At 49.6% G+C, this 19,547-nt stretch overlaps 2 protein-coding genes across 10 annotated transcripts in view; one reads left to right on the plus strand and one right to left on the minus strand.

The window, feature by feature from the left end:
• LOC115614988 (opsin-5-like) overlaps window positions 1-10,866 on the plus strand; it is a 30,523-nt gene extending 19,657 nt beyond the window's left edge. For 2 of the 5 annotated variants that reach the window (XM_030502554.1, XM_030502553.1), the window contains exons 3-7: window positions 2,360-2,447; window positions 3,867-4,029; window positions 4,565-4,692; window positions 6,785-7,113; window positions 7,902-10,866. In XM_030502554.1, coding sequence (XP_030358414.1) covers window positions 2,360-2,447; window positions 3,867-4,029; window positions 4,565-4,692; window positions 6,785-7,113; window positions 7,902-8,456 — 1,263 coding nt within the window. In that variant the 3' untranslated portion in view covers window positions 8,457-10,866. Of the gene's footprint in view, window positions 1-106; window positions 125-146; window positions 570-1,964; window positions 2,448-3,866; window positions 4,030-4,564; window positions 4,693-6,784; window positions 7,114-7,901 lie in introns of those variants that run through there. The other 3 variants (XM_030502552.1, XM_030502551.1, XM_030502550.1) reach the window with 3 other exon arrangements.
• A 3,725-nt stretch (window positions 10,867-14,591) lies between these two features.
• The window catches only part of SLC9A8 (solute carrier family 9 member A8), a 28,378-nt gene continuing 23,422 nt past the window's right edge, over window positions 14,592-19,547 (minus strand). For all 5 annotated transcript variants that reach the window (XM_030502542.1, XM_030502541.1, XM_030502544.1 and 2 more), the window contains 4 exons: window positions 19,245-19,356; window positions 18,591-18,811; window positions 17,398-17,544; window positions 14,592-16,116 (listed from right to left, as the gene is read on the minus strand). In XM_030502542.1, coding sequence (XP_030358402.1) covers window positions 16,009-16,116; window positions 17,398-17,544; window positions 18,591-18,811; window positions 19,245-19,356 — 588 coding nt within the window. In that variant the 3' untranslated portion in view covers window positions 14,592-16,008. The remainder of the gene's footprint in view (window positions 16,117-17,397; window positions 17,545-18,590; window positions 18,812-19,244; window positions 19,357-19,547) is intronic.

The following is a 19,547-nucleotide window of genomic DNA, read 5'->3' on the forward strand; positions in this document are numbered from 1 at the left end:
TCACAATGTCCGTACAGTGCCACAGACCAGACTTTCCAGACCCGGGCAGGAGGATGGGGCATTTCAAAACACTTCAGTACTTCTTTCTCATTACTGAAAGGCAGTAAATGAGTTGGGGAAGGAGGTGAGCGTGCACAGCTTCCTGAGCACCTCTGTCAGTTTAGCAGAAGGATGTAAATGGAGCTTAATTTAAAATCACATTTGCATCAAGCTGTCAAACCAGTAATGTGGGCAAAACATGTCTCAGGGATGTGGGAGTCTTCCAGCAGCACAAGGCTTTGGCCATGTCTACTAGAGCGAGCAAGGCGAAACCTGGCTTGCTGTTGCTCCTTCTGTCTTCAGTGCATGACACCTCTTTCTGTGAGCACACACTGGCCAGGACTGCTCTGCACAGACCAGTTCTCTTGCTTTCCACCACCTCTGTTCACAAGAGGAGCAGGAACCATCCAGAGAGGCCCGAAGTTCAACAAAGTGAATTGAGAATCATGGATGACCATTGCAGCTCCCATTAACAAAAGAATTAACCAGTATCCTGCCTGGTCTGCAGGGACAACTCCATCATACTCATGGTATGTAGGCACCAGCCATAAAACTATTTGATTGCTCAACATCAGATGCTTGAGATAGGCTCACTGAAAAGTAGCAAGGGGGACTACATGAGCTGTAAACATGCCATAGGTTGTGTGCCCACCTAACCCAAGAAAGCCATGAAGGAGGGCAGAGGAACCATGGTCCATATGTATTTGGCTGTATGGGCCAGTAACACAGAGAACAAAGAACTATTGGCAGGATCGCTTGGCAGTTGAACACCAATTAGTGTCTTAAAATGTGTTTACACTGTAAGCTAATTTACTCATTGCTCTAAGTAGCTCCATCTATCTGAATGCAGCCTTGGATGAGAGGTGGGCATTTTCATGTGGGTACAGGTAACAAGGGTAATTGCTCTGTGAAGTCCACGTCAGCAGAGCTCAGGTTCCATCTCCCATGGCTCTTGGTCCGTGTGATAGCTCCCAAACCACCTCACAGCACTTAGAGTCCAGGTGGGAATCTGCTGGGATATTGTTTGTTATTCACCACCTCCCCATAAGGCCCATAAGTTCCCTGTTCCAGCTCACAGCATGTCCCTGTGAAGATGAGGTGATGGGGCAGGAATAAGCAGCCTGTTGGCATGTGTGAGGGTTAAACTGAGCTGTGGCTGCCCCTGCTCCCTGGCAGGGCTGTTCTCAGTTCTCCTGCAGCCTGCAGGTAGGGACCTTGAGGAAGAAGTCAGGAATACTGCATGCATTAAACATCCCAGCAAGCAAGCTAAGAGCTATTGAAACATATAATTAAACCATTATTTTCTCTTGCCCCATCTTCTTTATTTTACCTGAACACAATATTTTTCCATTTATTTGTTATCAGTGAAGGGAGTGAATATCCTGAAACACGTCTGCTGTTCTGCTCTACTACCCCCTATTAACTTCCTGAGCACTGGGGAACCTTTGGCTCAGCTGCACAAAATAACAGGAAACTAATTAGACCGATAAAACTCCATGATTGAGTCAGGCACCCCGAGAAAGGGAATGACTTTTTACTACTATTCTTTTTGTATTAATACATGTGTTCACCCTCAAGTTCTTCACCGCCTGCACTGCACAGCAGGGATCACATTTAGTTACAACTGAAGAAGGAAGGTCCAGGCAGGAGCAGTGATGATTGGGGTGACAATTCCTTTTTGGCCCCAGCTGTGGGGTCTCCTGGGCCCCGGGGTTTGATAAGCAGCTTGTTGCAAGTCCCATTGTCTGCATGGCCCTTCCACACACAGAGTGCACATCTCACAGTAGAGGCAATTAGGTGATGCTGGGATGGCACATGAACAGGTCCTGGCCATATCGCAAAGAGAGTGGGCCAAAGAGAGTCCGTCTCTCGCTGATGTGGACACAGGGATGGTGGAGGCACATGAAGGACCGCACAAGCCTGGAGGAGATGGGGACTTTGCAGATCATGAAGCCTCCAGCTCTGAACAGCCGGGCCTCATGTGCAAACACACAGTGTCTGCTGCAGTCAGCACATGGCTGAGACTTGCAGAGAAGATTTAGACCCAAAGGCTAATGCTAATCAGTAAGATCTGTAACTGAAGGAGCAGTAGTCAAGTGAGATTACAGCCTGATCCTGTTATCAGCCCCCTGCCCATCCGGTTCGGTCAGTGCAGCATTAACAAAGCCACCTCCCGCAGTGGTGGGGCCATGGGGGTTGTGTGCTGCTGGCTCCGTTGTAGTGCAGTGCCAGGAGCATGTCACAGAGCTGCCCTCAGAAGCCGAGCGCTCCTTCGTTAGCCAACATTCACTCTCACGTGTATTTGTATCTTGTTTTGCAGATGGGAAATGAGTCCAACACCTCAGTGTTCATCTCCACCTTATCAGAGAGAGAAGACCTGATTTTTGGCACGCTCTATTTGGTCTTTGGTAAGGAAAGACAACTTGTTATACCTGAGTCCCTGCTGTGGGAAGCCCAGGTGCCTGCCAGAGACAGTCAAGCCTTTTGTAGTCGCTGATGCTTCCAGAAATGTTCAGTCATTAGCAGCATAATCAAAATAGCCCTTCGCATATTGAAGGTGATTCGGACCTCAAGCTCATCCTTGCTTCCAGCAGAAGGTGCTGGTGAAGGTCCTGTGATTTGGAGTTAGTGGCATTGAATAGCCAGCAGGCAAAGCTGGGGGCTAGGATGTGCTTTGAGGTATCCTGGGCATGGTTGGTGTGGGCCAGAAGAGAACAATGGGCAAAGAAAAGCCTTCCAGTTTTCTTAGCCCTGAGCATTTTGTCTCCCAAGAGTTTTTCATGCCTGAGAGGATGGGGAACCCAAGGGACGCTCATATCACTGGGACCACGAGCAGTCCTCTAGGCACCTACAGCTCCTAAGTGTTAGTACAGCTACTAAAATGTACTTAGTACAAATGTGAGACTAGCTCTGTGGGAAAAAAAGCCTCGTGAGGCTGGGAAGAAGGACAAACATCTCAGTGCTCTACCCTCCAGCAATCCCAGAGCCTCCAAAGCTCTGGATTTGGCCAGGTCCTGTGTGGGAATCCTGTTCCTGAGGAGAACTTCAGTGGCTTTGGGAGCTGGTTCTCACCATGGTGTTTAATTTACAGTCTAATCCACTAGGGAGAAACTCTCATCCCACCCAACCCATCCCAAGAGCAGCAAAGATTCCCCTTCTGAGGACAATGAAACCTCTTTTCAATGAAAGCACAATTACATAGTAAAAAAAGGCGAGAAAGCCCTTGTTATAAAATGTTAATCACTGCTGTTGTTTTAAATACATGAATAGCAAACAAAGAGCCTCCTTTTGTTTAGTCTGGATTTTCCTTCATCTTCATAATGCCTTTCTTGTTGTTTATTTTGTTACCGCGATATTGGACAACACAGACTCACAGGAGTGACATTGCCAGGAAGAAATTAAACAGGCAAAGGGGCCCAGGTCCCTGGCCTCACATCAGAAGAGAAATCACACAAAGCTCCCATTATTTATCTAGCTGGAAGGAAGTGCCCCCCTGGCTCCTTCCAGCTGAAAGAAGTGACTTAGGCCAGATCCTGCACCCGGAGCCCACTGCAGTCTCATCCCGTCACTGCCCTCCTACCAAACGCCTCTGTAGGACCTCAGGAAGGGGAAGGGATCAAATTCAATGTAAAGCAGCTCCAGATGTGCTCACAGAGCTCTGCAGGTCCCATGGGCTCCCCTGCTCAGTCCACTCCAGATGGGGAAGCCTGGAGCCCTTTCCACCCTCTGTAGACATCTCCGGTGTTTGCTTCCAAACATCTCAAGATGATCCTGGCTTCTTTCCCGGCTCTGTTACACACAGCACTGTTCCTCTGCCTTCTCCACAGGCATCGTGTCCCTCTCTGGGAACTCGCTGCTCCTGCTGGTGGCCTATCGGAAAAGGTCCATGCTGAAGCCTGCTGAGTTCTTCATAGTCAACCTGGCCATCAGTGACCTGAGCATGACGGTGACGCTCTTCCCCTTGGCCACCTCATCCTTCTTTGCACACAGGTACCTTGTGGAAGCAGCTCTGTACTGCCAAAGAGCCCTGATTGTGGATGGATGCAAGGGGTCAGTCTGGTGGCACTGGGGCACTGTGTAACCTCACAGACATCCATCCCACAGCAGGGTGCTTTGCTGTTCCCTGTCCCTTTGGTTTACCACTGCTGGAAATGGAATTTGGTGGTGGGTTTCTGAGCTGGCACCTATGCGGCGTGAGCACTGCAGCGGTGTGCACTGGCATGCATCACAGCACTCCCACACCCCTGGCTCCATCTGTGCTTGTCACTGGGATGCTCAGGGAACAAATTAGGGCAAGATCATGCCCCTTTTTGGGGCAATTGGTTGCTGGTATCCGTGCAATCTGTTGCAGCCACCCTATGTGGGGCCAGCTTTGCCAGTGTGGGACCGGCAGCTGGGAAATACCCAGCCTTCCTTCAGAGCAGGGACCGGGAGGAACATCCCCATCCAGGGAGTGGCAGGGGCTGCCAGCCATCGCCCTGGGCGAAGGGGCAGGGCTGGGGTTACCACAGGCTTCCCCTTGCAGGTGGCTGTTCAACCAGGCGGTCTGCACCCTCTATGCCTTCTGCGGGGTCCTGTTCGGGCTGTGCAGCCTCAGCAGCCTGACGGTGCTCAGCACGGTTTGCTGCCTGAAGGTCTGTTACCCAGCATATGGTAAGTGCTGGGTGTGTTATCTGAGCTATGCTTATACCCCTCTCTGTTAACATAACCCATTGTGTTTGATGGGCCAGATCCACCTCTTCTGGGAAGACTCTGCCCCAGGGCAGCCTATTCCCAGTCAATACACAGGGTCATAGGAAAGTTTAGGTTGGAAAAGACCTTTAAGAGCATCAAGTCCAACCATTAACCCAGCACTGTCGAGTCCACCATTAAACCATGTCTCTTCCACATCTACACAGCTCTTAAATACCTGAACAGCCTGTTCCAATGCTTCCTAATGTCCAATCTCAACTTCCCCCAGCATAACTGGAGGCCATTTCCTCTTATCCTATTGCTTGTTACCTTTCAGGTAGTTGTAGAGAGTGAGGAGGTCTCCCCTGAGTCTCCTTTTCTCCAGGCTAAACAGCTCCAGGTCCCTCAGCCACTCCTCATCACACTTGTGCTTCAGGCCCTTCACCAGCTCCGTTGCCTTTGTCTGGACATGCTCCAACACATCAGACTTTAGCTTAGGCTAGAGCAGACTCTGCCTCTGGGAAGCCACAAGCTCTGGCACTGCAAGAAGAGCTGCTTTCCCTTGTCACTGGTGGGAGAGCCGTAGGCCAAATGTATTTAATTCACTGATATAATTAATGCAGGAGGGCTGGGTTTGCAGTGTTGCAGCTCACTTCTGTAGCCCTGTTTTTACCAGGACTTCCTCTGCAGAGCTAATGTGATGTTTGCAGCTCTAAGCAGCTCTTTGGAGAGGGCATGCACTGCAGAGAGCACCTGAGGGAGCGAGGGGACCCAGGGATGTCCCCTACACATTTACAGCTCTTCCTATTTGGAGCTGCTTCTTAATTTCCTCAGCTCAGCTGCTAATCCTCCATCTAGCATGTATAGACTTTGGATTGAAGGCCAAAATTAGAACTAAAATGTGAGATCAAAGATGACAGTTTGATTTGCAGATCAGCCCCCAGGGTACATCCTCACCCCTCTCCCATGGCTGACTGCCCTGAGCCTGTGGCTGTTGCCAACCACCAACCTGCTTTGTGCAGCAGCTCACAGCGCCTCAAGGATGATGCTGGAGCACAGGCACCTCGGTTATGTGCCAGCACAACAGCTCAGGAGATCACTAAAAAGGTGGAAGGAAAGATAAAGATAAAAGTGGGCTGCTAAAAGGCAGCCCAGGTACAGTGGCTTTTCCCTGCGCAGGTTCTGCTCTAGATTAGCTGGCAATTGGCAGCCTGGTACATTGAGTTTATGTCCCGGTGACACCCCTGCCCATTTTCCATGAGGAAATGACTAATTTCAATGTGTTTTTAATTGCTTGGTTTCAAAGAAAATGTTACTCCTATGTACGGCTGGAGATACAGAACTTTATACTGAGCTTTTAGAGGATCAGGCAGTTTTAGATTTGACAGGGGATGGGACAAAAAGGAAGAAACCCCTCCTCCCTCAGGATTTCAGTCTGCCAGAGAGGAAAAGGTCCTTCCAATGACAGTGTCTGGGATGGTGCTGAGCAGACCAGGCTACTGCAGCCAGGCAGCCCCCCCTCCCAGCTGCCCACAGGGCCACGGGTGGTAAGGCATTGGAACAGGCTGCCCAGGGCCGTGGTGGAGTCACCATCCCTAGAAGTGTTCACACACCATGTAGATGAGGCCCTCCGTGACATGGTTTAGGTGGTCTTCGTAGTCCTGTGCTAATGGTTGGATTTGATGATCTTAAAGGTCATTTCCAACCTGGTTGATTCTATGATTCTATGTCCCCCCACATGCCACCAGCAGCCACACGACGTCCAGCAATTCCTCTGCAAGCTGAGAGAGGCTGCACCGCTGGTCCTCAATCCTGAGTGGATTGTGGCAAACCCTTTATCTTTCTCTTGGCTCCTTGTTCTGGCCACCCCAAGGGGCTGGGGGGATACCTGTGCACCCCGGAGCGCTTGGGTGAGCATTGGCATGGCTCTGCCTGCTCCTGCTCAGTGGCTCTGTCCATGTCCCATGGCAGTTGGCCTCATCTCCGGTGCCTGGGCAGCTCAGGGTCACAAACTCCACTTTCTGCTCCCCTTTGCCCATGGGAACCCATCCTCATCCTTATCCCTCTGTCATAGGCAACAAGTTCTCTCCCTGCCACGCCGGAGTGCTGCTGCTGTGCATCTGGGCATATGCCCTCATGTTTGCCACAGCCCCCTTGGCCGAGTGGGGCAGCTATGGCCCCGAGCCCTATGGGACAGCCTGCTGCATCATGTGGAAAGCCTCGAGCAGGGAGGCCACGCTCTACATCCTCGCCCTCTTCATCTTCTGCTACCTTCTCCCCTGCCTCCTCATCCTCGTCTCCTACTCGCTGATCCTCTGGAGGGTGCGGGTGTCCCGGAGAGCCGTGCGGCAGCACACATCCCCCCAGCGCAGAGCCCACAGCGTGCACAGCCTGGTCGTGAAGGTAGGGGAGGGCTCGGGGTGCTGCGGGGTCTGGGGGTGTCTCCAGCCCAGCACTCCATGAGCAGGTGAATGTGACGGGACCCCTTCTCCAGGTGTTTGTGTCAGTAATAACATATTTCTTCTCATTTAAAGCCATCAGATGGAGGAGTTTTCATTTTAAATTACACTGGGAAAGATCGTAAAAGGAGCTTGATGAGTCATTGTTCCCCAGACTGCAAGCTAATACTATAAATTAACAAGGGTATGCCAAAAAAAAAAAAGCGGATATCCTTTAAAAAAACCCCAAATACAAAAGAAAGCAGCTTGCAAACCTGGCCTTGAAGGAGGTGTTCGTGTCTGCTTAGAGGAGGGGGTCTGAGCATGGCCCATTTCCAGAGCCTCTCGGTTGGTCTGCACACTGGCACACAGATTGATGGAGGGATGTTGAGTGCTCCAAAGGGCTGCTGCTCCCAAGCTGGCCTGGTCCCAGCCGGGCCCCTGGGTGCTTTGTACCCATCTGACACCCATCGGGCTGAGGAAATTCCCAAGTTTCCCAGGTGGGACAGGGTGCGAGTTGCCTGAAGTGAGCACAGATTTATGCACCACACTGGGCAATGCTGAGTCACTGCCCTGATGTGTGACACACCGATGCTCCAGTGGAATGGGTCCAGAAGGGTCAGCTCCTTTCCCCTGGGATGCGACTGACTGCTCGGGGTCTCGTTGCACATGGCTGAGTTTTGGGGGGTTCAGCACCCCGTAAGTGCCACAGGAGGCTCATGGCACCACCATCTCCATCTCCTTCTGTTCCAGCTGAGCGTTGCCGTGTGCCTGGGGTTCCTGGCTGCCTGGACCCCTTACGCTGTCGTTGCCCTGTGGGCAGTGCTGGGTGACGCCAGCCAAGTGCCAGCGCTTGCCTTCGTGCTGTCAGCCGTCTTTGCCAAGTCCTCGACGCTCTACAACCCCCTGGTGTACCTGCTCTTCAAGCCCAACTTCCACAAGTTCCTCTCCAAGGATGTGGTGCTCTTCCAGGCCATGCGTACCCTGCTCTGCTGCTGCTGCCCCAGCGCTGCGCTCCAGCCCTTCCCATCCCCAGGCTTTGGGGGCCACCCTGGGGCTTGCAGGAACTGCAACGACACCTTTGAGTGCTTCAGTAACTACCCCAAGTGCCACAAGCCCGCGCAGGCGCCCGGCTCCTCGCCCCGCTGCGCTCCCCTGGCCATGCTGGCTGATGGGGCTGCGTGCCAGCCACGGCTGAAGAGGACGGTGCAGGTGATGGTGCTTGTCACACGGAGAAGGTCGGGCCTGAGCGCTGTGAACGTGGTGGGAGAAGCTCTGCCATCGGATATCATGAAAGACCTTCTCTGAGCCTGGCCATGCCCCACTGTGTCCCGCCAGCGCGCTGGAAGACAAACCTAAACCCGATGTTTCTCTCTCCTACGTACCCAATGGGCCCCCATCATGTTCTGCAGATGAAGTGACATCTAAGACCACCCTTGCCTCCTGCTCTGGTCTGGCTCTTGCAACCCTGAGCCTAACCTTTGCACTTACAAAAACCAAACAAAATACCAGACTCCCAGTGCCTGAAGCCTGCCCAGGGTGCAAGTCCAGGGAGCAATTTCTCCTGTGACTTGCTCTCTGGGCCCTTGGCCTTTGTTTCTCCCTCCTGGTGCTCTGATGACCAAGTAGGAACTTGGTTGTCTTAAGAAACTGTGCCTGGCGGGGAGGGCCTGAGAGGTGTCCTACCTCCAGCGCCAGGTCCTGCAGCCCCTGCTGACCATGTCCTTTCCCAATGGGGAGCAGGACTGCACTGCTCAGCTACCTCACTCGGGATTATGAAGCATCTTGATATACCTCTCTAGAGATTACTCTGTGCAGGCTGCCTAACCCCACTCCCTCAATTTGAATGCAAATCAACCACCATCCTATAGATTGAAATGGGAGCTTGTCTTTAGAGTAAGGTTTGGGGTTGAAATAATCCTGGTGTGAGTAATAGCAGTCCCAGGTCATGTAATTCCCAGGGAATTGCAGATCTGTGGACAAGCACCATCCTGGAGACGGGGCAGTGGCTGGAGGGTGTCCCCCAGTGGTTGGGATGAGGATGGGGCAGCTCCTGCCATCTGCACTGCTGTGCAGGGAGCAGCTGCCTTCAGAGCAGCATCCCATGGGATCATAGTCAGCATCCGGCGATCAGGGTGGGCAGCGCACCCATGGGAAGAGTCTGGGATGAAAAGGACCAAGAAGCGAAGCCATCAACCGAAACATCCCCACACTGTGGCAGGCTTGCAGGAGCCTCTCTCCAGTAACGCGCTGGCAGCCCTGCAGCAAAGCTCACTTGGGGCTGAGCTTGGGGGCTCCCCATCACACCCCCAGCTCCAAGCTGCCCATGTGCCCTGCCCTGGGCACGGCAGGAGCTGATTTTGCTTTGCAGGGGCTGAACAGCACAGCTGGGGTGCTGAGAGAGGCTGGTTATGCCCCAACAAATGCATTCAAGGTGATGAGAAGAGTCAGCAGCAGAGGTGGGAAGCGTGCTGCCCACCAGCACCCAGGCAGTTACTCGCGGGAGCGCTTTACATTGTCTCTGGTTTAAGGACAGGCCCTTGGGTGACATGGTCTAGTGTGATGTGTCCTTGCCTGTGGCAGGACGTTGGAACTGGGTCATCTTAAGTTCCTTTCCAACCAGAACCATTCTGTGATTCTGAAGAGCAAAACAGCAAAACCCATCGCCAGGGCTGCAGCATCAAATGTGCTAAACGGGAATAGTGACCCATTGTCCACATGGAGAGCTGGGAAGCAGCCACTGCCCCGATGCCATCAGGGGCTGTGCTCTGCCTGCCCGCTCTGCCTGTCCGCTGACCCTGAGCTCTCCCTCCTCCCTCCAGACACCAATAGTGCTATTTTTAGCCATTGCTCCAGAACCAGGATCTATCACTGCCTTTTCTTAGCACAGACACAGCAGCCTCCTCTCTTCCAAGGACTCACAGCACGTCACAGAAGACCCACTAGCTGCAGGGTGTGCAGAAACACAGAAGGGAGGGGATGCTCTGGGTGGGCAACGGCAGATTCATTTAAACTACAAACTTAAACCTAAGCATGAAGAATACGGAGGGTTTTGGGTTTCGATGTTATGGCCCAATTCCAGCGTAGGTGGCAATGGAGCCAGTGTGAGCTCTGCGGTGGGGAAGGCGGTTACTGCCTGCAGCAGCACCCAGCGAAGGGTGCTGGGTCCTGCCCTTGCTTCCCCTGTGTGTGCCATCATCACCAGCTGCTGCTGCACAGCTCTCATTAGCACACAGCAGTCACGCACTTGCTTCCGTCCCTTGGTCATTTCCACTGAGCCACTTTAACTGGCAGTTTCCCTGTGACGAGAGGGTCGTGGTACCTTTGGGGTGCTCCTGCATTGTCTCGAGGTGGTTTTGTCTATGTGTGATACCTGCAGGTGGTCGGGGCAGGGTTTATGCCCAAGAACCAAGTAGTAACTGAAGGGCCATGCAGGGAGCGATGCTTCTGCCTTTGCTCCCTATTCCTGCTATGCAAGAACCCGCACCCAGCCCCAAGATGGGCAGTATCTGCAAAACACTGCACAGAAAGATATTAATATCAGGAGGGAGGACAGGGTTCTCAGTGAGGGTGCAGGTCACTGCCCTTCCCACCCGCAGGTGGGGGTGCCCCATCCCAGGCACTCCAGCACATGAGGGAATCACTCAGAATCACTGCTCACTGGTCATCGCATTCCAGATATTGTACATTTTAAAGTAAACTCACTCGTGCAAGACTGGCGTTTGACTTGGCTCAATCATGTGCTAGCGGCTGCGCTCCGGGATAAATGGGAATACTGCAGCTGTGCCTGCTGCTGCGCGTGGTCAGGATGGGAGCGCTGGTGCTGTGGGTGAGCGGCCACAGAGACAGAGCATGGCACATCGGTTGGGCTATGGGGACTTTGGGCCAGCAAACTCTCCTTCCTCAGCCAAGCCTGGCTGTACCTGCTGCCCATTGCTGCCCTGGGGGAACAGGAGCTTCCAGAAAGGTGGCCAAGGGCTGATCTCCCACGGTAGGGCACGGATACAACGAGCTGCTGCCATCTCCTGGGGCCTCTCAGGGCAAGGCCACCCTGTGATGTGACCCCGGCCAGGCTGGGGCTTCGGGCTGTGATGGGCTCAGGTTCATGGCGTGGTCCAGCCACTGATGCAGCATCAGGTCCCTGCTTTGGTTACCAGCTGCTTTGTCCCCTGCTGCCTGAAAAATACTGCGGTCCCGAAATCACCTGGAGACAGGAAAAGAAATAACCTGCAAATCCCCCCAGTCCTTTATTACTGCAGGAAAACCCCAGATCAGAATCTTCATCTGTAGTTTGGCGACAGAATGGCCAACATTGAATCATGCAACACTGGGTGGGCTTTAATCTACATTCATAGAGACACCCCTGCTGCTGGGGAGTGCAGGCAGGCACTTTGCAAATCACAATCATTTTCATCAACTCCAGGAGGTCCAGGGGCTCTCCCCAGCATGACCTGGGGCTGCTATAACCCAGGTCCTCCTGCCTGCCAGGCTGGAGCCCTCTTTGGGGCATGGCACAGCTGGTGCTGATGCAATCAGTGTCCCCAGCTGGGAATAGTGCCATCAGGTGCCACCAATTGCATGGAGACAAGAGCCCACCACCAGGGGCAGCTCCTGTGGTGGTGAGGCTGAGGCTGTGAGGAGGATGTGGCTTTGCCCTCGGGGCTGAGGTAGGTCTGTGTTGACTGCTCTGGTGGGCAGGGGCAGGGTTTGGGATGGTTACTGGGTATGAGAACTGATTCCTTTAGCTTTTGGTGCTGCTGCAGCCTTGTCACCAGCTCTGAGCGGGTGGGAAGGGGCTTGGGGGCTGCAGGGCTGTGTGGCTGTTCAGTGGAGCCTGGCCCTGGTGCGGGGAACAAGCTAGGGCTGGTTTGGGTTTGGTGCCTGGGCAGGGGTGCTGCAGTCACTGTATTTCACACTTGGTGCTGGCTAAGCAAGAACATTTGTGCCTTTTACCAGTGATGGCTTTATTTTCACACAGCCGTCATATTCCAAGCTCAATTGGCCTCTTGAGGTTGAAGCTGCTGAGGCAGGTGCAGACGTGTATGCTCCATTGATCTATACACATAAACAGTGTATAGTTACTGACAGTGCAGTCTGAGCTAGCAACTCCTTGCATCCAAACCTTTTGCACTTCCAAAGTCATCGGCTGCACAAAGCTGACAGTGCACCCTCCCCTCTCGTGTCTTGTGTTCTGGCTGTGTTACCTCCTGTGGCTCATTCTTCCCAAACAGCATTCCTCAGCCACAGTTTGTGCCATTGACCTCTAAATGCAGCCCCATGGGTGGAAATCTCCCCTCTCGGGTGGGTGACCTGGCCTGCAGGCTGCACAGTCACTTGGGAGAGGAGAAGGGTGTTTAACAAGCAAAGATCAGAGCCCTGGTCTTTCTCTCCAAAGTTCATCTCCTGCATGGCAGATCATGTCCATTGCTTTTGGTCCTCCTATGGCAGCTTTTAGACCAGGCTGTAGAAACAGCCTGTAGGTGCTTTAATGTTTAAACTAAATGTCTCTTGGTGTGGTTGAGTTAAAAATAACATCTTCATCATGATGAAACCGAGGCAGGGGGAGCTGGAGGTGTTTGTGTTCGGCTGGTGAAACACGAGCAGGCTGGGGCGAGGGTCCAGCTCTCGGGCAGGCGGGGCAGAGGTGGGGCTCAGAGATGGTGCAGGTTGAAAGTAAAGCAGACCTATGGTAAGGATTGTTCCATCTGTGACTGTGACAGCTGTATCGGGACGTGGGGTGCCCCCAGATATGTCACTCTGGACGGGACAGGAGCAGTGATGTGTGTGCAGTAGGTACCTGCTGGAGTCACATCACATTCTCTGCCGTCTCTTGTGGATGAGACCTGGGAGCTCTCAGCCCTGCACAGGGAGGGGTGGCGGGTGCTGGACCAAGCCTGGACCATGCTCAGAGCAGCTCTCCCGATGGGGATGCCAGGGATGGGGCAGGCAGCAGCATCCCAGCCTACCTGGCACAGGGGCTGCCCTCAGCCTGGCCAGTCTGACTGTAGCTTTAGCAGCTCCCAAACCAAGCGGCTCAGAGGGCTGCTCGTTGGCTTTGCAGAGTGCATCTCGACTAGTGGGGAAACTGAGGCACAGATCGTGCCTGTGAGCTGGCAGTGATGACACAGCAGTGAGTGTTTGCTGTCCTTGAGCTGTGGTGTGAAACCTGGTGAAAGCCCCTGTTGGTTTGGGGAACAGGATGGGCTGAAGAGGTGGGAAAATAACTTCTTGGTGTCTTTGGGTTCCCCCCGCTTCTCCTTTGCACGGGGCCTTGGTCATCAGGAGGAACAGCCGCTGTCTGACAGAACATCAGGGTTCTGTAATTAGTAGCATCCATTGTACTTCCTGGTGGCTCTGCTTTTAAGGGAGCATAATAAAATCAGCTATACTCTTGCACAGATCTGTAGATGGCACCAAGTTAGGATGAGGCTGCTGGTACTTGTGGGAAGAGGATTAGAGTTTAATACTGGCCTGGTAAAATAGGAAACTCTCTAAAGTAACTGCAAGGCAGTAAGGAGACAAGAGTTTTGATTTTCTGAGCATATAACTTGAAGTGAATAAATCCAAAGTGAAATGACTGACACAGAGAAGTCAATGTATTGATAAATGAATATGAAAATTGGTCACTATGGTAAAAACTTGTACCGGTACCAAAATAAGGAGGGTTGGTGCATCTTTTGAGAGAGAACAAAGCTGTCTTAATTCGAATTTTGACAAATGTAATATTTTATTAAGTTTTAGGATAGTTGCTTTTAAATTAAACCATCAGAAACGTCGTCACTGTAATTGCTGCAAAGGGATTTCATTAGTTCCAGCCGTATCAGTTAATTGCTTCAGTTTCATGTGTAGAATCACGCCCCGAACACGGCTCATTAGATGCCGGAGCACTACCACCAATGGCCAGGAGAGGGCAGGAAACGCTCAATCTGCCCTCCTGGAGTCGCCAAAGAGCTGCTCTATGGGGACGTGCCTCCATCCATTTCTCAGGTGACCCATTTCACCGGAATAACAACAGAAATTGGAGGCTAATTTATATTTCAGCATGACTGAGGCATAACACGGAGCCCAGTGCAATAGCAGATAGATCAATGTAAACCTTCCAGTGACAAGGGAAGCTCCCAGAGCCCTTCCAGCAGCTCCTGGGCTGAAGTGCTCCTGTTGAGAAACCCAGTTAGGCTGGTGGGGAAACTAGAATGTAATGAAGTCTACTGTTGCCATGACAGGTGAAGAAAAAGCCTGAGTTTTACACAGACCCTCTCCTAAGGATAAAGCAAGCACCAACTGCTTTCTGGGCAACACCAGAAGCTGAGTTCATGGCCCATTCCCACCAGTGCATGTTTTCAGCTCTGGGATTAAGTTCTTCAAACAAATGGGATGGGGAAAGGGAAGAAGGAAGTCCTGTAGCAAGATGTGTTACTGTGAAAACAGCTCAGACAACGCAGGTTTAGCATTCTAAATACATTCTTGAACTTTTATTTTTCCCAGTGGCAAGCAGTTGACTACAAACCTTAGTAGCAAAACCAGACCAAAAATATGTCTCACTCTCAGAAGCAAACATGTGCTCTTGGCATGTCAGATTTACATGCAGAACTACGATTCACATTTTGACAGTGAATATGTAAATGCCTAATGAGGGATTTGGGTTGGCAGCGAGAGCAAACTGCTGTGTGTGTAACCATGGCAAATGTGCAGCCAACACTGTGGGTCTGTTTAGGTGCACACAACTCTATGGACTAGGCCATGTAGAAGTGAAATGATACTGCTGGCTTTGAAACAGTGTAAGCAGAGAAAAACCCTATTAACAAACAACAATTTAATGAAAGCTATTTGGCACTTCCCAACTGAGGCTGCTTCAGCAATGTGCAATATCTTTGTACCTGGATTAGATCTTACAGACTATTCTTCCTCATGTGCACACTGCTTTTGCTTCCACTAGAACTTAAAAACATTCCGCTAGTGGGTTCTGGAGAGTTAGAGATACTTCATGAATTAGGCAAAATAAAAGCTGCTGTTTTCTAAGACTTGAAGCCAAAGTGCCAGCAAGGAGCTACTGCCAATTACAGAAACTCAACTGCAACTGGCTTTAGCCAAAGAGAAAAGACATTAAACCTCCAATATCAAAGGCAGTGCTGTACTATGTCACACAAACCCCCGCTTCCCAAACCATGCTATAATCAGTTCTGTGGGTTTGATACGTCAGTATAAAAAAAGAAAGAAATCCCATAAAATAGAAATCAAGAACTTAAAAGGACAAAACCACCAGTTCCCAGAGGTGCTTTCTTGTATGTGCAATGTATGCCTTTTGCCAAGGTATACATCTTCTCCAGATCCATAATGTGCAAATCCCATAAATTATAGATTTATTCCAGTCAGATTCCCTTACTAGTGCTGAAACATTCACAGTATAAACTGTCAAGATTCTCCATGCTGTGAATGAATATATACACATATATATATAAAAAAAGTAAAGTGCAATTCATTCTGTTTTGCAGAGTCATACGTGGCTCTGTTCTTCAGCATATGTTTACAGCAGATTTCATAATAGGAAGAAGATCCTCCCATTAAACAATATCATCATTTCATGGCAGATGTTCCTGCTTTTCAATAGGCTGCATTAAATTTGCTATGCTGCAAAATTTGAATCAAAGGTTCTTCATTCACTCCGGTGTCTGATGCTTATGGTTTCCATCACTGACAAGTACTATCAAAAGCACAGTAGATCTGTGGTTTTATACCTAAACATGTAGCACAAGACATGTCTGAAATTGGAAAGTTCATTCTCAGCTTTTGTGCAGCCAGACTCTTGATCCTTAAACCCTCTTTCTAATGATCTAAACTCACTGCACTCCTGCCTGGTGTTCTATAGCAGCTCTTGCTCATCATCTTCAGATCCTGAGGGTCCTTGTCGTACCTCTTCATACCACTTGTTTGTGAGGGTTTTCATCTGTATGCGCCCATGATGCAAGTCCTAAGGCAAAAGCAAACCAGAAGAGTTTGTTACTTAGCTACAGTGCTACTTGTGTCTTAGAGCAAAAGAGAAAGACTGGTCTAATTTATTCCTTAGGAAACAATCCACTCCTGGTCTCTAGGCAGGCAAAGCAATTCTGTTTCCTACTAGAAAATACTTATCAAGTGTTCAGTCAGTGATTATTTCCACAGATGATATTTTTGATGACAGGTATTTTTATACCTGTATTTTCTAGTCAGTCCTGCTCTGTGGGTTTCAACAACTCTGATGCTGTCTGGATGGCCTGGCTCTGACTCTCTTCATGTTGCCAGGACCAGTGGGATGCTTGTGGCCTGCTCTGGTGATTCATGTACTTACATTTCTAGCCTTTGGTTGCAATCTGGATGGCAGCCTGTGCTTTTGGCTACCAACTATGAATCAGATGCTTACTCTGGTTTCATGATTCCTTTTTGGTTTTGCAAAATATGTCTTTAGCTTTTGTAGGAAAGTGCTGAAAGTGTTCTTTTGAAAAGAAAGGTACAAAACAAAAGGAAAAATAGTATGTTTGGCAAGTCTAGGATGATGGAATGTGCACACTTTACACAAATTTATCAACTCCACAGCAAAAATGCTTAATTCATGGCAAACTGGAAAAACTGTGGAAAAAAACCCCCAAACCAATGTGGCTAAGGAGTCCCAGGTTTCTGAGGCATGGGAGCGAAAATGGCAGAGTATTTACACCTCTCAGAGCCACCCCGTGTTAAGTTACATGTTCAGTCAGGTGTCATTTTGCATTTACAGCTTCAAAGTCTTAGTGTCCCAGTGAAGAAGTCTCAAAGGTGAAGGCTGCAATGCTGGTGTGTCTTTCCCAGAAATAAACTGCACTCTGCAGACAAATCCCAGCTCCAGAATTCACAGGATCATCTACAGTAAAAGGCAGGAACTTTGCATGACAGCACTTGAAAAACTCCGTGTAAGTGGCTGCAGCTTTTTCTAGCAACAGTAATAACTAGTAACTCCTGATACTGTTCATGGCACTCCGCAAGATTAAAGGCAATAAATCCATACACGTTTTAAAGTTTAACTGTGGTAGCCCTGAGAAATGCTCATTTAATCCAACCTGCAATTTCACAGTGCAGCTTTTCATTACAGCTGCTCTACATATGCACGAGTAATATATTAGATGGTTCACTCCTCCTAATGTACAAGTTGCACAGCTACACTATGAGCCTTGAGTGGTACAGAGAGAAATGACAACCAACTCTACCACAGGTTTTCTTCTAGAAAACAAGAAAAACTTACTTCTTGTGTGAGTCTTCTGGTAAAGAAAGGGTTCAAATACTTGGCGTCAAGCCACATAAACCCTTTGAGGTCCTGGCGTTTTATGTACTGGGCTTCATATTCCTCCTCTGTGAGCTCTGATAAATGTTCAGATTCTATGGTGTTTCCCTGGAAAGATCAAAAATATTAGAGTAACATGAGAAATGTTGCAGTCATCCCCTTGGCTTGCTCAGCCCCCTGCTCTGTGCTCTCCCTTCTTACAAACAATTCCCATGCTGGAAAAACATGGAAATTATCACTTCAGCCTACCAGGGCTTATAGCTATATGAATCTGTCCAGCTGTTGATTCCCAGAGCCACTGAGCTTCCCTTTTCATGCTGAAAGGTAAAAGACCTCACATGTTCCATGTTTTGTATTGCTACTACTGCTGAGAACAGATTTCTAGTGTGCAGGTTTTCTCTTGTGAGCTGAACAATGATTTTGTCCAGCAAGCCACACTAACGTCATTGTTTTACTGAAAACAAGCCCTGTGTCAGAACGCTCGCTATCCCTGTGCTCTTCCTATACACACCTCCCTGCATGGACAGAGTAAGGTAGTTCTGAAGACTGCAAGCTTTTTGAAACCTCATGCCAGAAGGAGCTGTTCTTCAGATCCTACAGAACAATACCCTGTGTGTATTGTTCTATGGTTTGGGGAAAAACAGGCAAATGCCCTGGGATACCTCATGTATTCCAGTCTTTTGCACGTGAGGTTTCAGACTGGCTGTTAGTTTTCTCCAGTACTCTTGCTCAGACAGAAACTGCTTTAACATAAAAGCCAGTCAGAGAGGTGCTGTTGATACCACCTTCTCATGGCCTTTGCTTTGGCTTTTTCGAATTTCCATCTGCCTTTTATGATTAATTCATGACTCACGCTGTACTAGCTACTTTCCCTCTGTATATGACTCAATCCTCTATCATCTGCTTTACACTTTTGCAGGGGTTACTTTAATTTGTGTGGCTCAAGTTATAATTAGGCTGAGTTAAGAGACTCTCTCTCTTCCCTTTGTCCAAACAGTTATTTTGTGTAAACACTACTCAAGCTCTGTCTTTGGGATATGTTAAAATTATATCGCTTGGCTTTGTCCCACCACCTTGGCTTTTTGCACTGCTTTCATTCTCCTTTTTAGTACAATGAAAATCAGAGATCCTCTGAATAAAAAACCCAAACAAACCATCTTCTCAGTCTTGCTAAGATTGATGTCCTTCTTGTTCCTCTTGCGCGCTTTGGAGTCCTCAATGTCAATCAGCCTGATGAGGGGCATGGTTCCTCCACCCAGCAGCAGAATGGTGAACAATACTATGATGATTGTTGTTGTCCCAATGAGTTGCCGCTTCTCTATTGGTTCCAAGCCCAAATGGAGGCTGAGGGCATAGGGAATTGCTCCACGTAAACCTTATCAGAGAACAGCAAATCAATGAAGGGTGAATCAACAGGTACATTGATCCTCAGCACCCTGATAAACTAACAGGAATTCCCTATCTTTGAAAGATTTTTACAGTCCTACCATGCTCATTCATCTACCATTTGGTTACCACCCTAAAACGAGTCTAAACTCTTCAGATACTGTTGTTCAAAATGTGAAGTTGCTAGACCTAGAAAGAAAAGCAGACTGCTTGCAGAAAAGCTTCAGTGGGGATCACCACTGCATAGCCCTCTAGCACAAAGGGGGAAGAGAACTTATCCATTGCACTTCAGTTTGAGAGCAGGCAAATGCTCAGTTGAGTTTTGCTCCACAGACAGAAAACTGGTTCCTCCCAGAGTTGCCCATGCAATGAAAAAGACACAACATTTTTTCAGGTTCTCCATAATTTGAGCTTTAACTTACCACTAAACCACATGATAAACATCATTTTGGGGGTGATTTTGTGATCACGGAAAAAGTTGAGCAGGTAGGAAAGTGGGAAAATGTTCACTGCTCTACCAAACAGAACAAGTACCTGAAAAACAGAAATAAAAGCAAAAGACCATTTGATGTGTTACATTCATGCAGGCCCCAGTTGCATCTGGTTTGCACAGGGTAAGGCAAATGTGCTCTTTCCGCTCACAAGTCTTGCAAGCAGGAGCACTGCTAAGCTAATATGAAGAAATCTCTCAGCACAGGTCAATGTGGAATTGAAGTTTTTAAACA

This window comes from Strigops habroptila, chromosome 13 (assembly GCF_004027225.2).
Source record: "Strigops habroptila isolate Jane chromosome 13, bStrHab1.2.pri, whole genome shotgun sequence".
NCBI lineage: Eukaryota > Metazoa > Chordata > Aves > Psittaciformes > Psittacidae > Strigops > Strigops habroptila.